Genomic DNA, 21405 nt, shown 5'->3' with positions numbered 1-21405 from the left:
CCTATCTTTTAAATTTTCTTTAAGCATTGAAAACTTTACAAACCATCAGCTATCTTAAAATAGTTGAGATTCTTTTTCCTTTTTTCCCTTAAAGAGTCTACACCAGGGTGGGTCTTTTAGACACCCCTATTTTCTAAGGGCATGTAATCGATTCTCAAATCAACTTTTTCCAAATAGAAATTCCTGTACAAACAGGGCCAGTCTACGGTAAATTAATTTAGATGATGGTGTTAGTTTTCAAAACGCCTTTAATAAGTAAATAAAGGGGCGATGTAAAATGTGGCAGTTTGCTTGGTAAATCTTAATTGCGAAATTTCTTCTTCTTTCGGAACTTTTTTCCTGCTGCATTTGCTGCTTTTTCAGCCATGATCTCTAAGTACTTCCTTCGGTTGTATCTGAAAAGAAAAATCAGAACTTTATGTTTGATATATCAGACATTAGAAGTTAATATAATCTTGGGGTAAAAGTTGGGAATGGATTGGTGGACAAGACAAGTGTAGTCTCTGACTTCATAGCGCTTGCTTGCAATCTAGGGAGAAAAAATGGCAACTGTAGTTGGAAGACTTTCCTACTATATGCACTATATCCATCTATCTATCCATATATCCATATATCATCTATACCCATATATCATCTATATATGCACTATATCCATCTACCAGGCTGTATCAAATGCTTTAAACATTTTTGATGGATAAAAACACAAAAATCAGGACTAGAGCAAAAAAAAAAAAAAAAAATCAGGACTAGAGCAAAACACACTTAACCTGAAAATCCACAGTATGATATATTTCTTAGAACTGACCAATGGTTTTCAAAGTGTGGTCTGTGGAATAGACCCTTTCAAGGAATTCATTAGGTAAAAACTATTTTCTCAAGAATACTAAGGCATTAATTGCTTTTTTCACCCTCATTCTCTCATGAGTGTCGTGTTTTCCAGGGGCTATGTGATGTGTGGTATCTGCAGAAGCAGGTATGAGCCTCTGTCTTTAGTTAAACCACACATTAGAGAGATTTGCACTAAATTATTTTTCATAAAAATACATATGTTAATACGTTATGGATTATTTTAAATGAGTTAAATTATCTGAAATTTTATAAGTTTATACATATTTTAAAGCAAAGTATACATATTATAAAATAAATACAAATTCCTTTACCTTCTGAACTCAGAATCAGCCAGCAGTTCTTCCACAATAGTTCTTTTCCTTTGCTTCTTGGGAATTCGTGAATGGTAGAAATCAGCTGGATTGTCAACAATGGTTCCAATCTGTGAACAATTGATTGAAATAAGTCATGTGCTACCTGAGTGCCAAGATGCTTTCACACTTCAGTGTAGCTCTAATTATATTTAGAGAAAGGAATGGAAAGAACAAGCTTACATTACACTAATAGTAATGTAAATTTTGCCACTTATTTAAAGCCAAAAAAAAAAAAAACAACACACTGGTGCTACTAATTATGTTTCTTCAGTAGTTTATAGTAGATCCAAAATTTCTTTGCTAAACACTAAATTCATGATACATAGTGTAACTAAAGGAGAAAAGTGGAACAGATAATATACACTTTTTGTTCTAATTTCCCAAATCAATGAATTAGACACATTAATTCTACTACATACCTATTTTGTTTCCTAGGTCATCACAAAGGCTGCCAGCTTAGCCTACTTAGTGATCATTCTGTATCTGTTCATACACTCAACTAAATAAAATTTACAGTGATTACTATGCACCAGGCGCTGTCTTACATGTTAGGGAAACGAAGACAACATCTGGTTCCTGCAGTGAGGAGCCCACAGTCTTAAGGAAGCTCCACAAAAAAGTAACTAAAATATTAAAGCATAACATGTGCTAAACAAAACACTACAGATGCTCTGAAGACAAAGTGACCAACTGTACCTAAGAGAGGTAAGGAAGATTTAACAAAGATTGACAATTTAGCTTGAATTTATATGGGTAAAATTTCACCAAGTAAACGAGAACCATGGATATGCAAAGTCAAATAATGCAGGGACTGGTATGTACACGTTCTGACAAGACTGAGTAGCTAAGTGTGTTGGAATTTGTTGGGCTATATGACAAAAGGCAGGTGAACTCGTTTGGGTATGGATTATTAATGGCTAAATGAAGGGATACAGACTCAATCCTATGTCATAATTCATCACTGAATGTTTCTGAGCAGAGGTGTAACATCTGAACAGATGAAAACATTTTAAAAACCACCTTCGATTAGTACACGATACCCTCTTTACCCCTCCATCCTGTATGGACTCTTGCTGTTAGGCTAGTACTATTCATATATTCACATAGGGAACTTTATAGGTTCAGCAAGTTTTAGCTGACCTGGTAACCATTTGTAACACGATCTCCCTAATGTGATCAAATTAAAAGTTAGTGGCTGAATTGAGTTATGGCCATTATTATATGGCCTATGCAGATATGGTCCATACATCAGGCATGCACAATGGAAATATCCTCTATTTCAGGAGTAAATTTTAAAGATCACTGTAGTGCTTTCCAAACTAAAAATCACAGATCATCACTATTCTCTTTGCTTCATACCTGGAAGTACTTGGGGAAGCCATCTCTATCATTTTTCTTGTAAAATCTTTTTGGGTCCATGCTGGCTCTCATCTTCAGTGCTTTGAGATCATTTTTCAGTTCATTTGTCATTTCTGGAGCTTTCATACCAAACCAGCCATCCCCTGCTGTTTTTTGTCGTTCTTCCTGAAATTATGATTTCAAAAATAAACATTCTAACAACTAAGAGTATACATTATAATTCATTTCCCCTGAAGTAACACATACAGAAAATTTTGTGAATTAAAAACAAATAGTTGCTTTACTGAAAGCACTTATGTCCAGAATCATAGAAATAAAAGGAATTAAATCACAAAAAGTGACTTCTCTGCTAAATTAGGCACAGGATTATCAGTTTCATAAATGAGGGCTCCATAAAATCTATTTTCTGTCTCAAAGAGTAACTGCTGACTTGCTGGGAGAATAACACACAACTTCAATTTTTATTGTCTAAAACAGATTATATGCAGTAAGAGAATGTACAAAAACACCTTCATTTCTAGAGCTTATATGTAAACATTTTTATTCAGTCACCCAGGATTCTCAGAAAGCCACTCATACAAGGATCCAGAAATTTGTGTTGTTTCTACAATAAAACAAAAAACTACTATTCTTTTGAAAACTCCTAGCAAGTTACTTAATTTTGTTTCATTCATACAACAAATATTTAGTTAGTGCCTACCATGTGCCAGAGTGCTCCATATTAGTAACATTATTAGAGTACCATCCTCAACTTTCCTCCAAGCTCTCTGGATAACTAGTTGAAATGGCAGATAGAAGGAATCTATCTATATATGTTAAAAAAACCCACAAAACTCTACTTATATATGCACCATTGTGGCTGCAAAGATGTGAAAATCTATACATAATGTGTTTATGGTGCTACATTTTACAGCCCTTAGAAATCTGTAATTATTTTCTTTGGACTGATATATAGACCAACAGATACAGTTTAATTGTGCAGTTATGTTGTATAAGTTGAAAATATATAGTTAAACATATCCAAGCATTTTAATTAAGTCACTGTACTTACTCTGCGTTTTTTCTGAAGTTGATACTTTGATTCACTATATGGTGGAACACAGTGGTTTTTTTCAAAATCAGGTGTAATGACAGCTTTCTGCAGAAGCTATAAAAACATAAAATTGGTTTTAAAATAATGTCAGAATGTTATATAAGTTTTTCAACAGTTTAAACTTATATATAAGTTTTAAAATTTTTAGTCAGCCTGGCAAAGTGGCCCACACCTATAATCCCAGTGCTCTGAGGAGGCTAAGGGAGGAGGATCACTTGAGGCCAGGAGTTTTAGACCATTTTAGTCAACACAGCAAGACCTTGACTGTAAAAAAATTAGTTGGGCATGGTGGCACACACCTGTACTCCCAGCTACCTGTACTCAGGACGCTAAGGCAGAAGGATCACTTGAGTCCAGGAGCCTGAGGCTGCAGCAAGTTATGACTGTGCCACTCACTCCAGCCTGGGTGACAGAGTGAGACCTTGTCTCCCCGCACCCAGGCCCCAAAAAAAAGAAAAAAGAAGAAAGAAAAAAAAGGCCAGGCATGGTGGCTCATGCCTATAATCCCAACTCTTTAGGAGGCCAAGGTAGGACAATCACTTGAAGCCAAGAGTTCAAGACTAGCCTGGGTAACATAGGAAAACCCCATTTCTCCAAAATAAATAAATAAATTTGTGCAGTCAAATCTGTTTATCTTTTCCTAAATGATTTCTGTACTTCTGTTACTTGACTAGTATGATTATATTCTCCTAAAGCTCTGTGTGATTAAAGGACCTCAGCTTAATTAGTATTTTTCTCAGTACAAGAACCAAATAAGACTGCTCTGTAGCCCTCAAAATAGTTTACAGGAATATACTACAAGCATTAATTTGGGACTGACATTTGAAATGATCAACTCAGAAATTAACTGTCAGCCACCCAATTCAGGTTCAGGCCTAGAAGTTTCTGTGTGGTATAGGTAGTCGTCTAGGCTTTCCTATCCCTCATAAAAGGGGGCATGATATTTACTTAACAAATGATTAAGAGTTTGCTGCGTTTCAAGTGCTGTACTAGGCTCAAGGACAGTGATTCTCAATTGGGAGCATTTGGCAATGTCTGGAGACATTTTTGGTGGTGATGACAAGGAAGACTACTACTGACATCTAGTGGGCAAAAGATACGGATGCCATTAAACATCTGACAATGCACAGAACATTTCACAACAAAATTATGCAGCCCAAAACATCAGTAGTGCTGAGACTGAAAAACCCTGTTTTAGGAATATAAAGAAAAGATGATAAGTTAACATATCACATGATCAATAATGAATCAGATCTATGCTAGAAGTTATGGAAACACAGAGGGGCTGTGAGGAAGGACTGGAGGTAAAATGTTCTCCAAGGGCAACGATCAATTATTTTTGTACTTGCTTGGGAAAAAGCAGGGTAAGTTCAGGCAACTACAGTAGTCTTCAGTGGCAAGAATAGAGCAGATGACAGTTGGGTGGGGTAGAAAGGTACCTTGAAGGATTTAAGATAATACTATGTCACATCTGTGTGTGGTGTGTTTTTTGGGGCAGGGAGGAGACATGTGGTCTCGCTATATTGCCCAGGTTGGTCTCAAACTCCTGGGCTTAACCAATTCTCCTGCCTTAGCCTCCTAAAGTGCTGGGATTATAGATGTGAGTTACCTTGCCCAGCCGAATTTGTGTTTTTAGACAGAGAAATCTAGAAGTACAGAGGATGGCTTGAAGAAGATGATGAAAACAAGATCAAAAAGGAAGCCACTGGGGTAGTCTAGATGAGAAACAAAGGCCTGTACTAACTGGTGACAGTGGCTTAAAAAGGAGGAGGCGAAGAAAAAGTCTTCCCCTAGAGGCTTGGCGACTGACTACAAAAGGAAAAGAGATTTTGGTTTCATTAGCCAGAAGAGAGAATACAAAAAGAGGATTCCTGGTTCAGGCAGGGAAAGGGGAATTAGTGAGGTCAAGTGCCTGAGGACATCTAAATGAACAAACAGACACTTGGATTTAAAGGTCTGAAAGTGCAAGTGAGAGGCATCAAAGCTAGAAAACACAGATTTAGGAGAAAGCAGTGTAAGGTGTTGGCTAAAGCTAAGGGTTTGGGTAAGGTTACCCTAACAGCAATTCCTTCTGAAATTATATGTAAAATGTTTATATGCACATGTGTATTTTTTTCCTGGTGGAAGAGGTAGGCATTCACAGCTTTCAGATTCTCAACAGACTCTACATTAGTTAAGAACTTAAGAACTAAAAGTATAGCAAGAAAAGGGAAGAAAACAAAACCCCTGGGATCATAATTGGTGGGTGTAAGATGAGTAACACTGACCCTGTATTGATTTATTTTAAAGCATTATCATTCACAGATAGGATTTTATTGTAAAAAGAAATGACTCTTTTAGAGAAGGAAAAAACTAACACATTACACCAATGTGGTTTCACTGTAGGAAAATTAAATCTTTTACCAAAGACTAATTTCTAAAAGTGATTGGTTAGTTCTGTGAAAACCTAACAGCACAATTAACTTACCTCATTTTTCTTTTTCTCCTTGATCTGTGTTAGGGTTCTCTTGTTAGACTGTAGTTTATCTGCATTGAAATTAATATACAAACCACCCAACTGCTTGATACTCAGACCAGGGTCTATGCTGCTGCTTGTCAACTTTAGACTGAAAAAGAAATCATGACTTAAAGATCAAGTAATTAAATCAAAATGGAAACAAGTAAGATCGCATTTTAAAAAATCACTTATTCTTCTCTTGCCTTGTATTGTCCACGATGAAGAAAAAAAGCATATTATTTTTACAAGGAATTCCTGAAAAAACTCTAAATAAATAAATTTTTCATCATTTTATTTTATTTTTTGAGACAGGGTCTCACTGTTGCCCAGGATGGAGTGCAGTGGTGACCACTGCAGCCTTGAACTCTTGGGACTCAAGTGATCCTCCCGCGTCAACTTCCCTGGGTGGCTGGGACTACAGGTACGCACCCCACACCTGGCTCATTTTTTCTTTTCTTTTTTTTTGTAGAGACAGAGTCTCAATATGTTGCCCAAACTGGTCTTAAACTCCTGTAAATAGATATTTTCAATCTAGTAAAGTCATTTAGAAGAAACTCTGGATGCACAATGAATTAAACCAAAAAGGTTTTGGGGGAACATACCCAAATTTATTCTCCAGATTTTCTTAGAGAAGATTAAGGCAGGCCAGACGCAGTGGCTCATGCCTGTAATCCCAGCACTTTGAGAAGCCGAGGCGGTAGGATCACTTGAGGTCAAGATTTCAAGACCAGCCTGGCCAAAATGGTGAAACCCCATCTCTACTAAAAATACAAAAAATTAGCCAGGTGTGGTGGTGCACACCTATAATCCCAGCTACTAGGGAGGGTGAGGCAGGAGAATCTCTTGAACCCAGGAGACTGGGGTTGCAGTAAGCCGAGATTGCATCACTGCATTCCAGCCTGGGTGACAAAGCAAGACTGTCTCAACAACAAAAAAAGATGATTAAGGTCATATAAAATACCAACAGATTTCATAAAGAGATTTTATAAATTACAGAAAAGAATATACCTGATGATTCAATTTCATATATAGGTAGTGAGTTAATAAATGTACACATCTTCATTTCTAAAACTAATGAGAAAGGCAGGTTCTTGAACTTCCAAGTTATCAAAACTTAAATGTTTTTTCCTGGGTGACTAAGGGCATTTGCTAGTATCTCTAAAGTGAGTCTCGAACAGCAATGAGCATCCATCCCACAGGAGTGTTTTAAAAATACAAATGTCATACCCTAGACCTACTGAATTGGGATCTTCTAGAGTTGACCCGGGCTCCTGCTATATTTATGTAATAATTTCTACTTTATATTATGGAAGGGTCCTTTTTAAGCAAGTACACTTGGACTGACAGTAACTTTCCTCCCTAATTATCCATACACACTGAGTAGGTGAAAGCATAATCAACCTCTACTGGAAAGTGAAATCATTCTTGTGCAGTAATTCTCAACCCTGAATGTATGTATGTAGTCCCCTGGCTGGAACTACAGGCACATGACACCATATCCAGCTTAGTTTGCACTCAATCTTTTTTTTTTTTTTTTTTTTGAGACCAAGTTTTGCTCTGTTGCCCGGGCTGGAGTGCAATGGCATGACCTTGGCTCACTGCAACCTCCACCTCCTGGGTTCAAGCAATTCTCCTGCCTCAGCCTCCTAAACAGCTGGGATTACAGGTGCCCACCACCACGCCCAGCAGCCAGGATAGTCTCGAACTCCTGACCTCAGGTGATACACCCACCTCAGCCTCCCAAAGTAAGTTTGCACTCAATCTTAAATGATCATTTGACATTATGGAACTCTAAGTTCTCAAATACTCACAATATTGAAAAATACAATACTGATAGACATTCAGGATACAACCTGAATGTCTATCATTACTTGAATGGATAAATTCACTGTTGTATAGTCATACAATGGAATACCACTCAGCAATAAAAAAGAATGAACTACTGGTATATACAGTAACATGGATGAATTACAGAAACAATATTCTGAGTGAAAGAATGCAGGCAGAAGAGAGTACATATTCTTTTTTTTTTTTTGGAGACAGGGTCTCACTGTCACCCATGCTGGAGTGCTGTGGTGCGATCTCAGCTCACTGCAACCTCTGCCTCCTGAGCTCAAGTAAGTGATCCTCCCACATCAGCCTCCCCAGTAGCTGGGACCACAGGTGCTTTCCACCATGCCCAGCTTTTTTATTTTTATTTTTTTGGGTAGACATGGGTTTTTCCCATGTTGCCCAAGCCAGTCTTGAACTCCAGGGCTCAAGCGATCCACCTGCCTTGGCCTCCCAAGGTGCCGAGATTACAGGCATGAGTCACTTACTGCTCTTATCACATACAAAAATATTAACATATGATGTCCTTTTTTTTTTTTTTTTGAGACAACATCTCCCTCTATTGCCCAGGCTGGAGTGCAGTGGGACAACCATGGCTCACTGCAGCCTCAATCTCCAGGACTCAAGCAATCCTCCCACCTCAGCTTCCCAAGTAGCTGGGACACAGGCGCACAGGGCACCACACATGGCTAATTAAAAAAATTTTGTGTGTAGAGATGGGGTCTCCCTATATTGCCCACGCTGATCTCAAACACCTACTTGGGCTCAAGTGATCCTCCTGCCTCAGCCTCACAAAGTGCTAGGATTACAGGCATGAGTCACTGCATCCAACAGATTGATTTCTAATGTCACCAAAACGAGCACTTTTAGTTATGACTGCTGGGAAAAATATGACTAAAATAGGTATCCAAAAAGACAAGGGAAATGCTGGATAGAAGAGCTATTCCATGAAGAACCCAAGGCAGTGATTTTCTCATTCCCCAGGCTAACATTTCATATTTTTATGGTAACCACTTGAAATACATGTATCAAAAACTTATAAAGGAAAAACTTACAGTTTAGCCTTTGTGCTATTTAGTAAGTCTTCTTCATCACTACACTCATCTTCATTTTCGTCATGGTCTGATGAATCTTCACTTTTTTCACCCTCTTCCTCTTCTTTTTCTTCCTCAGTGGCAACCTCACTTGCTTTGTCTTCCTCTTCCAAGTAAAAATTTTTATCAGCACTCATTCCAGGAGTTGTGTCAATTACAAACAATGCATTGTCACATGACAGACTTTCTGTGTCTCCACTTAATGACTCCCTTTGGCCACTATTTTCAACAAAACATAAAGTATCCTCTTCATTCTCACTGTTTTCAGACTGTTGGCTTTCATCACTGCTGAGAACTAATAAGACAGAATTATCTTTACCCTGAGATGTGTTGGGCGCAGACGTGTATAGTCTGGTATCACATTCAAAATCGACATTCCCTTCACTGTTCATGTCTTCACTGACACTTATAACTGTGGACTCTTCTTCATCATCACTACCACCACAATCACCAAACTCTGTCAGGTCACTTGCTTTTATGGGACTTTTTTTCTTGTCATTCCATCTGCCTACTTCCACAGTTGCAAATGTTTGAGTTAATGATTTCATTACAGCCTCAGAGTTCAGATTAGAGTGCACTGATACAGCATTTTTATTTTGGGGGGTTGAATGTCGCTGAGAAAGTAACTGTTGAAGGCTAGTGTCCTGAAGTTCAGAAAGATTCTTCAGCTGAGAACTTTTCTCATTAATTTCTTTCCCCTCATCTGTTATTCCATTGGCATCTTCATTCAAATCCTTACAATTCTGTTTTGTTTCTTTAAGAGATTCAACATTGGCCTGTTCTTGCACTGTTAATATATTTTCTGAACTTCTGTGGGAGAAATCATCATCGAAGTCATTATTATAGAAATTTGGCTTATTTATCTCAGAAAGAGATCTTGCTTGTAAATGGGAAGTTGGTCTGGTATCTGAATCCTCTGAATTCACAGGTGTGCCCACGATCTGTTTCTCATTTCCTGGTACAATCTTACTATCTTTCTTTTCAGTTTGTGCCTTTAATTTCCTCTGCATACTCCTGGTTTTTCTAGTTGCAATTTCAGAGAATGAAATGTCTGAGCTTGATGTCTCAGCAACAGATATAGCTTCTGTATGAGATTCTTGGCTTGGATCTGTCAGAGATTTAGCCTTACTTCTTCTGGTTCCTCTCGTTTTTTCTGTGGGAAGCACAATTCTAGAAATACCTGAAACATGAGATTCTGCTTCAGAGACTATTTCTTCAGTGTAAGACTCCTTTGTTGGAGTTACTTTCGGCTTTTTCCTAACACTGGACACTGGGGAGCATGCAATTAAGATCTGCCTTCTCCTAGTTACCCTTAAAATGGTATCATGGTGCTCAGACACAGAAGAATAATTTGACTCTGCCTCAGAGGTCTCTCCATCCGTAGATGGTTCAGTACCCTTTGGTAGTGAGCTTGTAGTTCTGCTCTTCCTCTTTCTAGCTTTAGGAGTTCTAGGGATTGAACTTTGTTTCCCAGTGGTCTGTGATTCAGCAGTAGTTCGGGCATCAGATCCAGTACTACTTTCTGGATGCGCTTGAATCCCATTAGCAGCAGAACTCTGCAAACCAGAGAAAACACACTGTAAATTAGGTACGGCTGGAACAAAGGCAAAGCCTTTGGTACTGACCCCAAAAGCTAAAACCCGGTAAACAAGATTACCTTTAAAACAAAAAACAAAACCCGCCCAACTCATGATTTTTAAAAAATCAAAATTTGGCAGGGCGCGGTGGCTCACGCCTGTAATCCCAGCACTTTGGGAGGCCGAGGCGGGTGGATCACGAAGTCAGGAGTTCCAGACAGCTTGGCCAATATGGTGACACCCCGTCTCTACTAAAAGTAAAAAAATTAGTCGGGCGTGTTGGTGCGCACCTGTAATCCCAGCTACTCGGGAGCCTGGAGCAGAATTGTTGGAACCCGGGAGGCAGAAGTTGCAGTGAGACGAGGTCGCGGCTCTAGCCTGGGCACTGCACTCTAGCCTGGGCGACAGAGCAAGACTCCGAATCAAAAAAAAAAAAAATCAAAATTTAAACACTGGATCCAACCCTGCATTTACTTCACTTGCCTCATCCTTCCTAGATGTAACTTCAGAAGCAGAACAATTAAAATTTTTCTGTTTAAAGTCAAATATAATGGGTAGACGAACATTCTGACCCACCTATAGGAGGGGGAGAAAAGGAATATTAACTCCGAACAACGATGTGTTTAGGAACACAATGATGGAATCAGCCGCCCTTACCTTTACGTAAGGAAAAAATCGCCGCCGCTCCGTTCCCTGCATCGCAGAGTCAGAATGAGACAGCCGACTGACGCCACTAAGAGTCACCAAGTGACGACACCACAGCCCTCCTCACGCCTTAAGGAGGTAACGCTGGACAGCTGCCAGCCTCCCCACGTGAAAACGAAGCTTTTTTTCCAGTTCCCCTAAATGGGGCTTGTGCATGGTGGCCGAAATTAACCCTCCTTGGTACCGTGTTAACAGTATGGTTTAAAAAGCTTGAACTATGCTTCTGCATTAAGGAGTTGAACGACCCAAAGAAAGTTATCTAACCTCTCTTCCATACTAAAAACTGCCTTAAAAGACAGTGGTGAGGGCTAGTTTTCGTGACAGTCTTAGCACGGGGCCTGGGAAACCCAAGCGCGCGGCAAGCTGGGGTCCTCTGTTGGCAGTCCGCACCCTTAAGCGGACCCTTGCGCCGCCCCGCCTGCCTGAGCGCCGCTCTGCGAAGCGGGGAGAAGTAGGAAAGACTGGATTTCCTACCTTCTGCCCGGAACTTTCAGCCGACGCGGCTTGGATGCTGGCCTTAGCCCGTGCGGATCTGGTAACCACCATCTTTCCGGCTCCCCCGCGACAACCACTACTTCCCTCTTCCCTGGCGCTCCGGAAATGCGTCAGAGAACTGTCTCGAGCGCGTTTTCCGCGAAGATCCGAGAGCTCGCGAGAATCTCATCCCTGCCTTCGCCCAGCCAGTTCAGGCTAGGGCGGTCTGAGACAACGGGCTTGGGTTTAAGTGTGCACTTTAGAGCTGTAGAAGACAAGCCAGATTTTTGCTGGCAAAGACCTTCATGGGGGCAGCGAAGCCCGCAGTGACAGAGGGCCTTAGCGTACAGGTTCACATGAATTGTAAAAACGCACCGACAGGCTATCCGTTCATTTGTTCAGTAGAATCATTTGAACCCGGGAGGCGTTCTTTCATTTCTGTGTTCTAAAGAGCTTAATGTAGCCCTTGGTGTATCCAAGGGAGACGTTTGAGGTATTTGTACTTTTTTTAAAAAAGGCAATATTTACTCGTGTATTATTTGTGACGCTAAATATAAATAAAATAAAATTTAAGGACTTGGTTGAGGTAAAAGGGATATAAAGTGCCCACAGGAACTCGGAGACAAAGTAGAAAGCTATATAATCTAAACGTGAGATGGTGTTTAGGGATTGGGAATAGCAGAAAAGAAAAAAAGTTAAAGAAATTGTAAAGGAGAGGAATAAGGTTTTGTTGTTATTGTTGTTGCAGTGAAAGGAAGAGAATGACCAGAATCAAGAGGTTTTTTTGGTTATCTTTTGGGACAAAAGGTAGAGAACTATGTTTGAGGGGATGGGGGATTGAAAAAATAAGTAAACGCAAATTATTGTTGGAGGTGAGAAACGATGGATGAGTGCCTCACCAAACCTAGTCTCTACTTCTTTATAACAGAAAATCAATTTTTTATTTAAAGTCACAGAACACAGACTTCGGTGGACACACTGCTTCCCAGCTTAAATTGCTTATTTTATAGTCTCCCTTGCAGCCAAATGTGGCTACGTGACTACGTTTTAGCCAATTAGGTATAAATTGTGTGCATGTCTTTAGGGACGGCATCTAAAAGAGAGGAGGCCGTCCCTGGCTTTTTTTTTTTTTTTTTTTTTTTTTTTTTTTTTTTTTTGGAGACGCAGTCTTGCTCTGTTGCCCAGGCTGGAGTGCAATGGTGCAATCTTGGGTCACTGCAACCTCCGCCTCCCGGGTTCAAGCGATTCTCCTGCTTCAGCCTCCGGAGTAGCTGAGATTACAGGAGTAGCTGAGATTACAGGCGCCCGCCACCATTCCCGGCTAATTTTTTTTGGTAGTTTTAGTAGAGATGGGGTTTCACTATGTTGGGCAGGCTGGTCTTGAACCCCTGACCTCAGGTGATTCGCCCGCCTCGGCCTCTCAAAGTGCTGGGATTACAGTGCTGGGATTACAGGCGTAAACCACCTCGCCAGGCCCTCGTGGCCTTTTAAAGTGCATTTTACTTCCTGGAAAGTTGGGTTCACTGGTTTTCAGGCAGCAAGTTTGTGCCATAAGGATGAAGGCATGCTTTAGAGATGGCATAGCAGTGAGATGGAAAAATCAACTCGTGGAGCTGCCCTAGGAGCCCTCAAGAGTCTTCTAGATTTTTCACCTGAGGAAAACACCTTGCTAAAAGCCACTGTTACTTACAGATTTTTCTATTTGCAGCCCAGCCTAATGCTAACTGAAGGACTGGATAATAAACAGATGTGGCTGTAGCCAGAAAAGAATGCACCTTCCTTTGAGGCAGGAGGGAAGAGTTGATATTTGAAACAGAGAGGAGAATGTGAATGCAAGTATGTTCAAGTGGAGTGAAGAAGAGAAGATTTTGGATAGATAATAGCCTCTGTTATTATCTATCCAAAAGAAGTAGGTGATACATCTCAGAAGAATGGAAATGGTTTAGATCAACTTTTGTGGCAAACGTGAAGAGCAAAAATAAATTTTAGTAGGGCCAAGTAGCAGTGAGATTATGTAAGAAGATGAACAGAAGAGAAAGGCTAGATTTGAAGAGGAGACAAATTGTGTAGAAGGAAAGTGAACCAATTGGATGTAGGCTGCGGAGATCAAAGCATCAAAGAACAGCAGCATCAATCATAATAGTATTGGCCACTTAATATCTGCTGGATACTAGTTACATGCTTTACATGTATTCACTCATTTAATCTCCACAACTTTAATGTGAGCAAATGCATGGAAATAGAAATTAAGATGACAGAAGTAGGTGTAGAAAATTGGAGAGAATATTAGAAAATCATTCAATGTCTAATATTCACTTGCAAGTATGGCCCTTTCAAGTAAAGAAAAAGAAAAAGGAAAAAACAAACTCATATATAATCTAAGGTCAAGAAACAAACATAAGATATGAAAATTGTCAGTACATATTCATAATATAAGAAGATTGAGCTGGTCTATCAACAAATCTACCATAGGCAAAAAAAAGTGTTTTTACATGGGCTTACCAGGTTTGCCCTATTCTTTGCCTATCTTCTTTATCTGAAGTGGATTTAGGGCAAATATAGTATATCTAATTTTAGGTAAATATAGTATATACAATACAGTTGACCCTTGAACAACACGGGTTTGAACTGGGAGGTTCCACTTATGCAGTGATTTTCTTCTGCCTCCACCACCACTGGACAGAAAGACTAACCCCTCCTCTTCCTCCTCAGCTTACTTAACATGAAGACAAGGATGAAGACCTTTATGATGATCCACTTCCACTGAATAGTAAATATATTTTCCTTATGATTCTCTTAAAATTTTCTTTTCTCTAGTTTATTGTAAGAATGCAATATATAATATATACAACATATAAAACATGTATTAATCAACTAGTTATCTGCAAGGCTTCTGGTCAATAGTAGGCTATTAGTAAAGTTTTGGGGGAGTCAAAAGTTATCTGTGGATTTTCAACTGTGCAGGGGGGTCAATGCCCCAACTCCCACATTTTTTAATGGTAACCAATACTATTACTCAGGCCCAAAAGGAAATTTACCTTAAATAATCTATATTTTATTAATTAAATCCTTAAACTGAAAGGTCAAAGCTCCCTGGAATTTTAGGCATTAACCAAAAGATGACAGTTTTAGTGGATGAGCCTTCTAAAAATACATACTATTCATGGTCATTCTGCATTGTTACATGTAAAACATTACTATTAGGCCGGGCGCGGTGGCTCAAGCCTGTAATCCCAGCACTTTGGGAGGCCGAGACAGGCGGATCACAAGGTCAGGAGATCGAGACCATCCTGGCTAACATAGTGAAACCCCGTCTCTACTAAAAAATACAAAAAAACTAGCCGGGTGAGGTGGCGGGTGCCTGTAGTCCCAGCTACTCGGGAGGCTGAGGCAGGAGAATGGCGTAAACCCGGGAGGCGGAGCTTGCAGTGAGCTGACATCCGGCCACTGCACTCCAGCCTGGGCGACAGAGAGAGACTCCGTCTCAAACAAACAAACAAAAAAACATTACTATTAAAATTAAGTTTGACCTGTAAGATGGTCCAGTGATCCCATTTTCTGGTCTTCAAACCTTTGAATGTGGGCTGGACTTAGTGACTTCTAATGAAACCAATATGACAAAAATGATGGATGTCACTTAGGTTAACAAAAGGCTGGCTTCTATCTTGCTGTCTCTCAATCATTCACTCTGTAGGAAGCTAGCTCTATGTTGTAAACTGTCCTTTGGAGAGAACACTGTGGCAAGGAACTGAGTAAAGGAGGCCTCTGGCCTACACCCAGTGAAGTATTAAGGAACTCAGTCTGACAATGTGTGAGGCACTCAGTCCTGCCAACAACTACACAAGTGAGCTTAGAAACCGACCCTCAATCCAGCCTTCAGGTGAGACTGCAGTCCTGACTTATCTATTGCTGCATCTGGATGCCTCAAAGTCATCCAGATGCAACAATAGATAACAAAGTCATCCAGATGCAACAATAGATAACTAGTAGTTATAGATTAACTTCGTCTCTCCTAAAATTTCAAGTAAAATAAATAATACAGGCCAGGTACAGAGGCTCATACCTGTAATCCCAGCACTTTGGGAGGTTGAGGAGGCAGGATCATTTGTGCCCAGGAGTTTGAGACCAGCCTGGGCAACATAACAAAACCCCATCTCTACAAAATATATATAAATTAGCCAGGTATGGTGGCATGCACCAGTAGTCCCAGGTACTTAGGAGGCTGAGGTGGGAGGATCACTGGAGCCCAAGAGGTTGAGGCTGCAGTGAGCCATGATCATGCCACTGCACTCCAGCCTGGATGAGAGTGAGACCTCATCTTGAAAAAAGAAATAATACAGTATATACTCATGTCTAGCTTCTTTCACTCAGCATAGTGTTTTTGTAATTCATCCATGTTACTGTGTATACCAGTAGTTCATTCTTTTTTATTGCTGAGTGGTATTTCATTGTATGACTATACAACAATGGATTTATCCACTCAGCTGTTGATAAACATTTGGGTTGTATCTGGTTTTCAATATTGTGTTTGGGGACTTTTAGAATTCTGTAATGTCAAATGATCATTTAAGAGTGAGTACAAACTAAGCTGGGTGTGGTGGCATGTGCCTGTAGTCCCAGCAACTTGGGAGGCTGGAGCAGGAGGATTGTTTAGTTCTGGAGTTCTGTGCTGTAGTATGCGATGATCACACCTGTGAATAACCACTGTACTCCAACCTGGGTAACATAATGAAAACTGATCTCTATAAAACAAAAACAAAAAAACAAAGATTGAATGCAAATACAGACATTTCAGAGAAACAGGATCTAGAAAGTTTACTGTCCCTAAAGACCTTTGGTAAAGAATTACTAAGGAGGCTAGGTGCTGTGTCTCATGCCTGTAATCCCAGCACTTTGGGAGGCTGAGGTGAGAGGATCACTTGAGTCCAAGAGTTCAAGACCAGCCTGGGCAACATAGCGAGATCCTGTCTCTACAAAAATAAAAATTAGCCAGGTGTGGTGGTGCATGTCTGTAGTCCCAGCTACTTGGGAGGCTGAGATGGGAGGATGGCTTAAGCCTGGGAGGTTGAGGCTGCAGTGAGCCATGATCATGCCACAGTACACCAGCCTAAGAAATAGAGTGAGATCCCTGTCTCAAAAAAAAAAAAAAAAAAAAGTGAACTTAAAAGGAATAGAATGCAAGAATCAACAGTGAGCAAAGAGGGAAAAGAATGAAAGTAAGTAATATTCATTGTAAAACATGAACCTTAAAATAATGGACCAGCAGACACATCAAAATCTTACATGACATTTTACACATTTAGTCATTGCTGAGGAAACATGTTAAAGCTTTTGTTGACTTCTCTGGTAGCGGAACTGCATATGACCATATCCTGATATAGTCAGAGGAGATAGCAAGTTTTCATCTTTTTGTAACATGTGACTTTTCCAAACTTAACCTACTTTTGTCTCAACAGAAGCCATTCCTTTCTATAAGAATAAGCTTTTGAAGGTATTTTCCTTGAACTTGTAAAGTTTACATATTAACTGCTCCATCATTCAATAAGGGCATATTTACAAACCAGGCAAACAAGGGTTTCTGCCCAGAATGCCCACCACACCTTGTCATCTGACCCTACTCTAAAGCTAATTTCTTCAGGAAAGTCTTTCTTATCCTTAACCTGCTACTCAGTCCCACTTCCTTCCACATGCCCCAATCCTTTTCATTACTTCTATCAACAGATACAGCTTTTTTTTTTTTTTTTCTTTTTTTTTTTTGAGACGGAGTCTTGCTCTGTCGCTAGGCTGTAATGCAGTGGTGTGATCTTGGCTCACTGCAACCTCTCACTCCCTGGTTCAAGTGATTCTCCTGCCTCAGCCTCCTGAGTAGCTGGGACTACAGGCACATGCCACTACGCCCAGCTAATTTTTGTATTTTTAGTAGAGAGGGGGGTTTCACCATGTTGGTCAGGATGGTCTCGATCCCCCGACCTCTTGATCCACCTGCCTCGGCCTCCCAAAGTGCTGGGATTACAGGTGTGAGCCACCGTGCCTGGCCTTTTTTTTTTTTTTTTTTTTTTTGGGACAGAGTCTGGCTCTGTCACCCAGGCTGGAATGCAGTGGTGCGATCTTGGCTCACTGCAACCTCCACCTCCTAGGTTCAAGTGATTCTTGTCCCTCAGTCTCCCAAGTAGCTGGGATTACAAGCATGTACCACCATGCCCGAATAATTTTTGTATTTTTAGTAGCGACAGGGTTCACCATGTTGGCCAGGCCAGTCTCGAACTTCTGGCCTCAAGTGATCTGCCCGCCTCAGCTTCCTAAAGTGCTGGAATTATAGGTGTGAGTCACTGCGCCCAGCCAACAGAGGCAGCCTTTTATTGCTCTTATTCATATACAGATTCCTCCCTTTCCCCCCACATATACCATATGTTCCTTGAAGATAGGAGTTATTTTTCATCTGTGTCCATCTGTAGCACAGTGCCTAACACATAGCAGGCATTCAATAAATCTTTGTGGAATGAATGAATGCATAAATAGCTTTATGATTTGGATGTTTTTAAATTATTAATTTATTTTCAAATCATACTTAGTTTGAGTTCAGATAGTTCAAAAATCAATATAATGCTTCAGGATGCTTCCAGTTATTGAAAAAACCCAATTAAAAATATACAACTCACACTTTATTTTGGTTAAATTCATAATGTAGGTAATATTAAAAATTATTATAAATATGTAATAATGCTTTATAATTTGCTATTATAGTACACCACTACTGACACATAAAAAGTTGACTTATCTAATTAAAACATTTTCCCTTCCTATGTTTCTAATTCTGAAAACTATAAAAATATTAAAGTCATGTTACATATTTTTCAAAAATAAAACTGCCATATCCCATTGCCAACTTTACAGGAAAAAGGTATACGTTCTGGTAACATAGGAAGTTAATGATGAAAAAAATAGGTTCAGAATTTTAAGTTGGTATATTTGAATATGAAAACATAAATGACACAAATGGTTTAAATCCTCATTAAAACAAGCTTCACATTTCTCCGAATGCATATTTTGCAGAAGGATGAACTTCTAGCCAACATACAATAAATATATCAATTGTTTACATTCCCAAATATTGAAAATACTGGCTGAAAAATCTAGAAAGACAATGTTAAAGGAGCATAATTAAATAAGCCTTAGACCTTTTATCATTGAAAATTAAGATCCTAATTTTAGTTACTACTTGGCTCTGGTATGGGAAAGTCTGAACTATTCATGCAAAACAGAATAATTTTTTATTTTCCATTTTATACATAGCTGCTATCCAAATGATCTTTTTTGAAAAATGAATAATTATTAGCTATTATTTGTGATTCAAGTTCTAGCAATGGCCATCCCTAAATGGATATTCTATTAACATACTAGCACAATATGGTCTTTTATATCATGTGAAAATACTTGCTGCTTTTGGTGACTACAGTTTCATGGATGGGAATTCAAGATAGACTCATAACAGAACAAATTCCAAATTACAGTACATTGTGTTACAGTAAGGCTCCAGTGTATTCTGGAAATGTAATAAACAAGCTACAGCTTTTTTTTTTCATATTTACTGGAAAAAAAACAATTATATAAACTTTTTTTTACCTTGGTCACACTGGATTCACATCTCCTCAGAAAACATCTGTTATATAAACTATTGATAACTTAGCTTTCAGTTTTAAGTAATTATTTGGTAGTATTACCACTCTATTTTATGGCTTTTTAAACATTAAGTCCTTAAACATTTGAAAAGTGTTCACTATATTCTGATAGTTCATGAAAAAAAGATGTGAACATCAGCTTAGAAAGCTTATATATAAAGCTTTAAAAATCAGTGTTTTAAAAGATTATTCAATAATAGAAAATCATGAGTACAGAGGTAAAATTAAAAACTTATTAAAAAATTCCATACACGATCCCCTTCAGAAAATGAATCTATAATCTTGCTTCTTTGTGAAGAGTTGAAGGTGCGTGTAGGAGATCACCAAAAAGCTGAAGTTTAGATACATTAGCAACTAAGTTTTTTTCCCCCACTTTCAAAATAACCCTTCAAACAATCAATTTTTGTAAGTCCAGGGTTATAAAAATAATAAATGGGATATTAAAGTTCCCTCTTAAAATATCTTGGCCAGTTCACTGTATAGATTTAAAATAAAATGAACACTTGTTTCAGGACTTACATGAAAAAAATGGGCATTTCCAAATGTAAAGATGAACTATATATATATTTAATAACATTACGATTAATATAAAGGCTAGAAGGCTTAAGTAGCTCAATATCTAAACAAGCAAATCACATGATTTCACATAATTTTTTCTTTTTTTTTGAGACATAGTCTCGCTCTGTTGCCTAGGCTGGAGTGCAATGGCATGATCTCAGCTCACCGCAACCTCTACCTCCTGGGTTCAAGTGATTTTCGTGCCTTGCCTCCAAAGTAGCTGGGATTACAGGCGCCTGCCACCAGACCTGGCTAATTTTTGCATTTTTAGTAGAGACAGGGTTTCACCATGTTAGCCAGGCTGGTCTCGAACTCCTGACCTCAGGTGATCCACCCACCTCGGCCTCCTAGAGTGCTGGGATTACAGGCAGGAGCTGTGCCCGGATAGATTTCACATAATTTTAATGATCAAATTAGCCAATCAGTAAACCACAAAATCTTACTTAGGAAAAGGGTCTATTATATTTATTTTGAATATGGAACCATAGTTCTTTTTCCCTAGGTTGAGAAAACTTGAGCAAAATTAGTTTTATTTAGGCCCATGGTTTAAAAATATTGAGATACAAGAGATTTTTTTTTTTTTTTTTGAGATGGAGTCTTGCTCTGTCACCCAGGCTGGAGCACAGTGGCGTGATCTCGGCTCACTGTAACCTCCGCCTCTGGGGTTCAAGAGATTCTCCTGCCTCAGCCTCCCGAGTAGCTGGGACTACAGGCAAGTGCCATCACACCCAACCAATTTTTGTATTTTAGTAGAGATAGGGTTTCACCATGTTGGTCAGGCTGGTCTCAAACTCCTGACCTCGTGATCCGCCCACCTCGGCCTCCCAAAATGCTGGGATTGCAGGTGTGAGCCACTGTGCCCGGCTGAGATACAAGAGATTTTAAAAGAAGTTTTCAAACTATTCAGGTTACAGACACAAATTTATAGAATTAAGGAGATTCATAGTGTACATCAACATTCATAGCTTATTTATTTAAAATTTTGTGGTTCTGAAACTAAGGAAGAATTATACGAAATGACCTATATAGTCTCTTTTAGCAATAAACTTTCAATTATATTATTCTGCTTTAAAATAGTTAAGACTATATCTCAAAGTTGTTTAAGTAGATAATGTTGGCCCTGAATTAAGGATTTTTTTTTCATCCCCTTTCTGGCTTTTAGTCCTTCCTAGTCAGTTATTGAATAAATATCACACATTTTACTCAAGTGATCCTTAATTCCTGGCTCTATGCCCCCTCCTCTCTCCAGAGCCCACAGTATCCTAACATATGGTAAGTACTCAATACTGAGGATTCTTGAATGAGTAGCAATATATACTAAGGATGGATCAATAATT

At 39.2% G+C, this 21405-nt stretch overlaps 1 protein-coding gene across 1 annotated transcript; it reads right to left on the bottom strand.

The window, feature by feature from the left end:
- Window positions 1–230: 230 nt before the first annotated feature.
- DNTTIP2 (deoxynucleotidyltransferase terminal interacting protein 2) lies at window positions 231–11961 on the bottom strand. Its single transcript, XM_015145331.3, has 7 exons — window positions 11832–11961; window positions 9037–10631; window positions 6122–6260; window positions 3613–3708; window positions 2562–2726; window positions 1161–1270; window positions 231–395 (listed from the first exon to the last, which is right to left on the bottom strand). Exons 1-7 carry the CDS (start codon window positions 11901–11903, stop codon window positions 302–304), a joined length of 2271 nt encoding a protein of 756 aa, XP_015000817.1. The 5' UTR covers window positions 11904–11961; the 3' UTR covers window positions 231–301.
- Window positions 11962–21405: the final 9444 nt, after the last annotated feature.

The sequence above is a fragment of the Macaca mulatta genome, chromosome 1 (genome assembly GCF_049350105.2).
Source record: "Macaca mulatta isolate MMU2019108-1 chromosome 1, T2T-MMU8v2.0, whole genome shotgun sequence".
In the NCBI taxonomy this organism is placed as follows: Eukaryota; Metazoa; Chordata; class Mammalia; order Primates; family Cercopithecidae; genus Macaca; species Macaca mulatta.
Note: the sequence above shows the minus strand (reverse complement) of the source record. Positions and strands in the feature narration are given on the sequence as shown.

Coding starts and splice junctions, on each gene's coding strand:
- DNTTIP2 (XM_015145331.3), bottom strand. CDS start 11,903: ATGGTGGTTACCAGATCCGCACGGGCTAAGGCCAGCATCCAAGCCGCG. Junction 10,632..11,831: donor CTGAAAGTTCCGGGCAGAAG/GTAGGAAATCCA, acceptor TCTGGTTTGCAG/AGTTCTGCTGCTAATGGGAT. Junction 6,261..9,036: donor AATAGCACAAAGGCTAAACT/GTAAGTTTTTCC, acceptor TTTCTTTTTCAG/TCTAAAGTTGACAAGCAGCA.